Source organism: Salvia hispanica, chromosome 5, assembly GCF_023119035.1.
Source record: "Salvia hispanica cultivar TCC Black 2014 chromosome 5, UniMelb_Shisp_WGS_1.0, whole genome shotgun sequence".
NCBI classification, from domain to species: Eukaryota; Viridiplantae; Streptophyta; class Magnoliopsida; order Lamiales; family Lamiaceae; genus Salvia; species Salvia hispanica.
The window spans coordinates 25,410,041-25,418,375 of record NC_062969.1 but is presented as its reverse complement, the minus strand read 5'-3'; the positions used below and the strand labels follow the sequence as shown (position 1 = coordinate 25,418,375).

General features: G+C 44.2%; 1 protein-coding gene across 1 annotated transcript; it reads left to right on the top strand.

Moving 5' to 3' along the window:
• Positions 1–201: 201 nt before the first annotated feature.
• Positions 202–2,571, top strand: LOC125188476 (exocyst complex component EXO70B1-like). Its single transcript, XM_048085334.1, has one exon. The coding sequence runs from the start codon at positions 499–501 to the stop codon at positions 2,338–2,340; it is 1,842 nt and encodes a 613-aa protein (XP_047941291.1). The 5' UTR covers positions 202–498; the 3' UTR covers positions 2,341–2,571.
• The last annotated feature ends 5,764 nt before the right edge of the window (positions 2,572–8,335 follow it).

Sequence of the window (8,335 nt, the reverse complement as noted above, 5' to 3'; positions counted from 1 at the left end):
ATATCATTATTCTTTGAATTGTCTATGCATTATTATGATTTTAGCCTTATAAATAAAGTATAAAACAAAAAAAAATCACAATTAGAGAAAACGGCGCTATCAGTGGTAAGTAATTAAAATTGAGATTGTTGGTATCTTATAGCAATTTGCATAAGCATCTTTGTATTCCAATTGAAGCAAACAGGAATTTATTTGAATATCTGTTTTGAACCATGGAGATTTTAACTGAAGAAGAAGCTTCCATTCCAACCACCAAAATTTGATCTTGTTCAGTAATTATCTCTTCTTCCCATAGAAATATTTAATGGTTTTACCAATCCTCCTCGTTCCCATTCATTCACATTCACACTAGAGGAAACCGCGTTTTCCCGATGACTTATCTATGGGGCTGGGCCCATTTTCTCCTCTCCCACCTTCCTCGACGGCGCCCATCGCCCTAATCTTCCCACCACACTTGCATTTACTTCACTTCAATTTCTCCAATCTCCAATTATTCAGATGGCGGATAACGGCGAGGAGAAGCTCATTGCGGTTGCCCGCCACATCGCTAAAACCCTAGGCCACACCGACTCTATGACCGACGATATTCTTAAGATTTTCAGCAATTTCGACGGTAGATTGCGCGATAAGCTCTCCGACGATGGAATCGAGCAGACGCTCAAGTCCCTCGACCGCCGCCTCTCCCGTTATATCTCCCTCGACGCCCCGATTTGGTCCAATTCGGTCGATGTCTCCTCCTTCCTCCACGCCGTTGACCAATTGATCGCCGCTGTCCGCGATTGGGCGCCCCTGGCCGCACACAAGCGCGTCGCTGCTTGCCTCGCCCGCGCTGAGGATTTGCTGCAGCAGACGATGCTGCGGTTGGAGGACGAGTTCAGAGCGTTGATCGAGAGCGGCGGCGGCGGATCGACTGACTCTACCCGTCACCACCCCGATTACTCCGACGACGACGGATCGATCGAGGAGGATGAGGATACATCCATCCCCGTAGCGGAGCCGGTGGCGGATTACGACGACCTCTTAATCGACGCGCTCCCGCCGGGTACGGTGGGCGACCTGCACGAGATCGCGAAGCGGATGGCGGCGGCGGGGTACGAGAAGGAGTGCTGCGCCGCGTACGGCGCGTGCCGGAGGGAGTATCTGGAGCAGAGCCTCTCGCGGCTAGGGCTGCCGAAGCTGAGCATCGACGAGGTGCAGAGAATGCAGTGGAGTCAGCTGGAAGATGAAATTGAGAGATGGATCAAAGCAATCAACGTCACTCTTCGCGTCCTTCTCCCGAGCGAGCGCCGCCTCTGCGACCGCGTTTTCTCCGGCTTCCCGTCCGATGCGGACCTTTCCTTCACGGAGGTATGCAAGGGCTCGATTATCCAGCTTTTGAATTTCGCAGACGCGGTAGCGATCAGCAGCCGATCGCCTGAGCGGTTGTTCAAGGTGCTGGATGTTTACGAGGCAATTAGGGATTTAATGCCTGAATTTGAGCTGCTGTTTATCGATGAATTCTGCTTGCCTTTGAGGAATGAAGCGATTACTGTTTGGAAGAGATTAGGGGAAGTGATTAGGGGCATTTTTTTAGAGCTCGATAATCTGATCCGCCGTGATCCGGCCAAGTCAGCAGTCCCCGGCGGCGGATTGCATCCGATCACTCGCTACGTGATGAATTACCTCTGCGCCGCGTGCAGGTCACGGCTAACATTGGAGCAGGTGTTTGAGGAAAGTGGTGATGCTGATTACGGAAAGGGGGAGACTGTTTCGCCTTCGTCTCTATCAGCGCAGTTAGCGTGGATCATGGAGCTGTTGGACAGCAATTTGGAGGCGAAATCTAGGGTTTACAAAGATGCTGCATTGGGCTCTGTTTTCATGATGAACAACGGTCGATACATCGTGCAGAAGGTGAAGGACAACGAGCTGGGAGCGCTGCTGGGAGACGACTGGATCAGGAAAAACATGGCGAAAGTGAGGCAGTATCATGTCAAGTATCAACGGAGTTGTTGGGGGAAGCTCCTGAGCTATCTCAAGGTTGATCACAGCAACTCTGCATCGTCGAATGGGACCTCGTCCAAGGCTTTGAGAGAACAGCTGAAGCTGTTCAACGCATCCTTTGAGGAGATATGCAGGAATCAGTCGTCGTGGGTGATCTTTGACGAGCAGTTGAAGGAGGAGCTGAAGATATCTGTGTCGGGGCACTTGACTCCAGCATACCGCAACTTCATTGGGAGATTGCAGGGGTGTGCGGATCTGGGGAGGCACACTGATAGGTACATTAGGTATAGCTTGGAGGACGTTGAGGCGCGGATCAACGGCTTGTTCCAAGGGACTGCTGCTGGGGCTGGAAGGAAGTGAAGTGGAATGTAGAGTGTTTGTTGTATCTCATTCACACACACACACACATAACACATTATATGTATACATTAGTGTAGCTATAGTGAAGATTGGTTTGTGTGTTTTGTACCTGTACATTCTTTTACTGGTGACTTGCATCCTCTAGTTGTTGTAAGTTGTAACCATGCCTGTGATTGTCATGTGTATATTTTTGAGATATACTACTCCATATGATTATATACTGTTTTGAAATTCCTCTTTTCATGCAACACCACCAGCAATTACATTTCAATTCTGTATATGTAACATAGATGTTGAAAGCTTACCATATTTGAGTGTGTGGTTGATCATGTCCATGATAGGATTGTAGACGTCCGCGTACAGGATCCTTCTTTCTGCAAGCTCCTTGAGCAATTAGTAGTGTGCTCTACCTCTGAAGCATGGTGTTGCAGGTCGTTGAGCATGCGACGCTCTCACGTTGCAGCGTGTAAGACCCCAACAATCAGAGTCTGTCATGCGCCATTAATTTAATTTTTACTCCACTTCATACTCTCTTATTTCACTCATTTTCCTTTTTGGGATGTCGTACTCTAAATGACACATTTTTAAATATAGAAACATCACTCTCTCTATTTTTTTTTCATCCCTCTTACTTTATTTTTTCCACTTTACTCATAAAACAACACTACATATAATCTCATGCCGTATTAGAAACTCTGTACTTAGAGTTGGACGGAGGGAGTAGTACTTTAGAGTTGTGGATAGTAATACTTATGCCAATCGTGTAAATCCTGATGAACTGTTTATCCATCCTAATTGGGGTTTATCAATCACAATTAAAATTAATAATGTTGGATGTACCAAAGTAATATAGTGTACAGATCTGGCCCAAGTTTTTCAGTTAACATACTCTAAAATAATTCAACAAATATGCATCAAAGTGACTTGAGCTAAGCCCACATAATGGCAATAGCTCTGAAGGTCCATCAATGGATATTGGTTCAAAAGCCCATATAACTTTTAATTGTTTTTTTTTAATTTTTTCACTGAACCTAATAGTCAGATTACATTACTCGTAGACTAATAACTTGCCCATATTAATAATTTCTCAAATCTAAACTTGGGTTAACTGAGCAATTTAATAATTTCAGTATATAAATAAGAAAATATTTTAAAAGAACTTTATATTAGTAATGTAATAATCTCATTTTCCAAGCTACCCCGAAGTTACTCAATGACCACTCAGGGTGTATTTAAAAATAAATAAATAAATAAATAAATAGAAGCTTCACTTGCATTAGATGGAAATTCTTTAAAAGGAGCTTTAATTGCATTAGATGGAAATTCTTATCAAATTTTTTTTTTTTGCACTTTTAAAAATGCTGGCTCTGAGTTCGTAAATCATTGATTTTTCAACTAAATGATAATTCTCTAAAATAATACTCACGTCTCGACAATATTACATTATTTAAATTTTAAAGTATGGGATTTATACAACGTTTGGAATCATTGCTGGAATTCTGTGCGTTACTTTTATAAACCATTATGGAAAACGACAAGTAAAATAAAATGCAAAAATCTTAATCTTTCAACTCAATAGTATAGTACTTTGTAAATGTAAACAACAATGTATATTTATCGACGGGAGAGTCGAACTCAAGTAGTAAAACTTGATATTAAATAATCTAATAATAATAATAATAATGACAATATCCAGCACATCTGAACTCCATAACGGCGATAATGTTGCCGTTGCTTCGCCGAGTGGCGTTCTAACGCCGGATTATCGCCGAGCGATCGCCGGCCACTGTGGCGACGCTCGGCGATAATCGGCGATAATTAAAATTTTTTTTTTTTTTTTTTGAACCCAACGGCTATTTTACATTCCATCCCTATAAATATTTCCTCCACTTCCTCCATTCATCACCCACAATCTTCATTCTCTCCATTTTCAATCTCTTCTCCCAATCTTCAATTTTCATCAAAATTATGAGCTTTTGGAAGAAAAGTTCCCGATCGGGTAAGGATAAGGGTAAGGGGAAAGAGTCGAGTTCACAAATTCCCAACACGGATGAAGCAAACGAGCAGTGGATGCAGTCGTTGTTGGCGATGGGTTCTCCTCCCGGCCAACTTCCATACGGGGGTCCGTCTCCTTTGCGAGACTCCTCCGGCGCGGAGACTTTCTCCGTACTTCAACTCTGCCGGCGAGAATGCCCTTTCCGGCCCGACGATGTGTATCGGCCCCGGTTCGACACCCCCGGATCAACCCCAGGCGACCAAGAATCTCGAGGCCGCGACAACGAGCGCGGAGGACTTCGAGGTGGAAGAAACGCCCACCGAGCCGCCTTCTAGGAGCGGGGGGGGAAGGCGCCGGCGTCGTCGGCTGCGGCGATACGGGTTCCGATGAGAGGCCGAAGCGGGTAAGGACTACTTACACTCGCAGAGTCCGGCGATAGCCGGCTGGCTGGGCGGACACGTCACGGGACGCGGAGCGCAGCAACTACGAGGCGAGATCATATTACGGGAGCGGATTGCCGCGAAGTACGGGAGCCACAAGGCGCCTCAATGAAGGACCATGGCGGCGAGGCGATCCGTCGGCATTGGGAGCGCCTCATGAGGGACTGCGGGCACTTCAACGGTATTTATTCTAACTTGATGACTCACATGACGAGTGGCCAGAACGAGCACATGGTCCGAGATGAGGCCATCCGGATGTATAGTAGCCAGTACTTGTCGACGAAGGGCTTCAAGTATTGGAACATCTACGATAAGCTGAAGGATCTCCCCAAATTCCGGACGGGAATGCACGACGCGCTGCACGGGAAATCGGTGCGCTCGCGACTTAGCGTTTCGGAGAGCGAGGGGAGCGCGGCCCACATCGACTTGAGTGGGGATGGTCCGCACGAGCGCCCGGAGGGAGTGAAGAAGGCGAAGGGGAGGCGGAAGGGGAAGGGCGCAACGTCGGAAGTCGCGTCGGAATCCGTCATCGACTTAGAAAAAGCCACTTATTCGAGCAATGTCGCCAATCTGACCCAGATGTACACGCTGTACTTCACCGGCGGCGGGACCCCTGAAGAAAAGGCGGCCCTCTGGAAATGCATCCAACACCTGCAGAGTACGCTGGGGCTCGATCCCGACGCCCCTCCGGCCCCTCCGTCTTAGATTTTTTTTTTTTTTAAATCTTTGTTTATTTGCGTTTTTTATTTGTAGTTTTTTTTTTCTCGTTGTATTATATTTTCCAATGATTAATACAACGATGAATTGTTCATTATTAGTCTATTTATTAAATACATTTGTAGGGAAAATTAAATAATATAAAAAATAATGATGTAAAAATGAAATGTTGAGTTAGGGAGAAATAAGGGAGAAATAAGGGAGAAACCAATGTAGCACTTGGCTAAAAACTGGGGATAAATTTTGGTGCTGATGTGGCGCTGATGTATAGTACTTTGTAAATGTAAACAACAATGTATATTTATCGACGGGAGAGTCGAACTCAAGTAGTAAAACTTGATATTAAATAATCTAATAATAATAATAATAATGACAATATCCAGCACATCTGAACTCCAAACACGCTAATCGAGTCATAAATAAAAAATTTGCATTTGTTGCCATGTTAGGCAATTTATTCACACCGGTTTCAAGAAGTTGACCATTCTACGACTTGTACGAAAACCATTTAATTTCCACATTATTAGTAAATGATAAAATCGATGCAAAAAATTTGCACTATCAAAAGTATCAACGTACGGATATGCATACGGTCTCGTCTACAAATTATACCAACTATACATTTGAATATTATTATTGTACTTTCATTAATTGCTTATAAGGAGTATTAATCAACACTCAAATCTGGAAGTTTTGCAGCAGCATTGAGCATACCACGTTCCAAACAACAAGGACAACTATTGCGTTTGTGATTTCTGAAACAACAAAATTTTATATTGGGAAAACTAAATTACCAGTTTAATGGTTATGTTAGTAACGAAGTGATGGAATATTTGGGAAATAATTGAGTCAGACTGCTACTTATATTTAAAAATAAATAATAATAATTGAACGAGCTGAGATAGCGGTGCGATATAAATGTCTTAGATGTTTTCCTATATCAAAATTATGTTTATTTTATGAGAAAAGATAAATTTACATAAATTGTACTAGTATGTACATAATGCCACTTTATTATAAATACATAAAATTCATTTGTTACTATTAAATTTAGAAATTATCTTCTATAGCAATATAATAATGGAGTATTATCGGAATTAATTGTACTCCTAAATTAACACATAGACGACGAATAAATATTTTGATCTGGTTTGGAGTTGAAACTAAATAATTATACAGAAACAATGATAGAACCAAGTACTTTTATGAAAAATATGCAAAACCAAGTACATACAAATTGACAAAAAGGTACGGTAAAGTGAATTAAGAAGTACTACTAGTAAGGTCATCCGCAACACTATCACTTATCCGTCTCTTAACCGTCTCATCTCTTCACTATTCATGGATCCTACTGTACTTTTCAGCTCATCTGTTAACTAAGAGACATCACATGCATCCCTCCATCTCTTAACCATCTCTTAACTATTCATTCAATTTCATTTTTTATTTTTAATTCCAACAAATTCAATTAATAAAAAACACACTTCATTATAAATAAAATAAAATTACAATTTAAATACCTAAAAGAATAAAAAAGACATAATTAAAAAACTAGAAATTACAAATTGCACACTTAAACTCAAATAAAAAAAATGGAGGCAAAGAAGCAGAAGAAGGAGTTCTCTAGTGACGATCATCTAACGGTTGCCAAATTTTGCTCAAATGTGCTCCATTAGATCCTCCTGGAGTTGGGCGTGGGCGGTAGAATCACGTGTCCTTGCCCGAATAGACAACCGCTCTTGCAAAGACGGATGCACTCCCGTTCGAGGCGGACTACTTGCGGTTGAGCTTCCCGGGGTTTCAGGGTCGAACCAATTTCCCGCCTCAGGTCCTTCGTCGGCGACAATCATGTTGTGCAAGATTATGCACGTATACATGATGTCGACCATATTCTCCATAAACCACTGTCGAGCCGGGGCTTTGATAATGTTCCATCGAGCTTGGAGAACCCCGAACGCTCTCTCCACATCCTTGCGAGCAGACTCTTGCTTCTGCGCAAAAAGAGACTGCTTTTCGTCCGCAGGCCTGTTGAACGTCTTCACGAAGGTTGGCCACTTCGGATAGATGTCGTCGGCAAGATAGTACCCCATTTTATACTGGCGATTGTTAGCGACGAAGTTGATGGCCGGCGCTTTACCATTCAGAACTTCAGCGAAGAGGTCGGAGTTGTTGAGCACGTTGACGTCGTTGTTCGAGCCGGGGATCCCGAAATACGCATGCCAAATCCATAGCCGGTAGTCGGCGACGGCCTCGAGTATAACGGTGGGGTGGGTGCCTTTGTGGCCGCTCGTGTATGACCCCCTCAACGCCACAGGGCAATTCTTCCATTGCCAATGCATGCAATCGACACTCCCGAGCATCCCGGGGAATCCGTGCACTTGTTCGTGAAGACGGAGCAGAAACTGACAATCTGCGGTGGTTGGCTTCTTCAGAAATTCGGCGGTGAAGGCTGCCCGGGCGCCTTTGCAGAAGTTCAACAAACAAAGTCGCCCAGTGGATTCTCCGACGTGCAGGTATTCGTCGAACGCATCCGCCGTTTGTCCAGTAGCAAGCTGACGGATCGCCGCAGTACATTTCTGGAGCGTCGTGTGGCTAGGACGGCCAACAGCGTCGAACCCTTCTCTGAAGAACTCTTCCCGTGCCGCCAATGTACTCGCGATATGCAAAAATAGCGGGCGTGACTAGGGATGTCAATCTAGCCCGAAACCCACGGGTCGACCCGAGTTACCCGCTAAAATCATAGGGTTAGGGCCGGAAAATCGCAGCCCATATTCAGAAGTGGGCTATACGGGTTAACCCGTTCGGGTCGGCGGGTTATACGGGCTGGCCCGGGTGGGTTGCG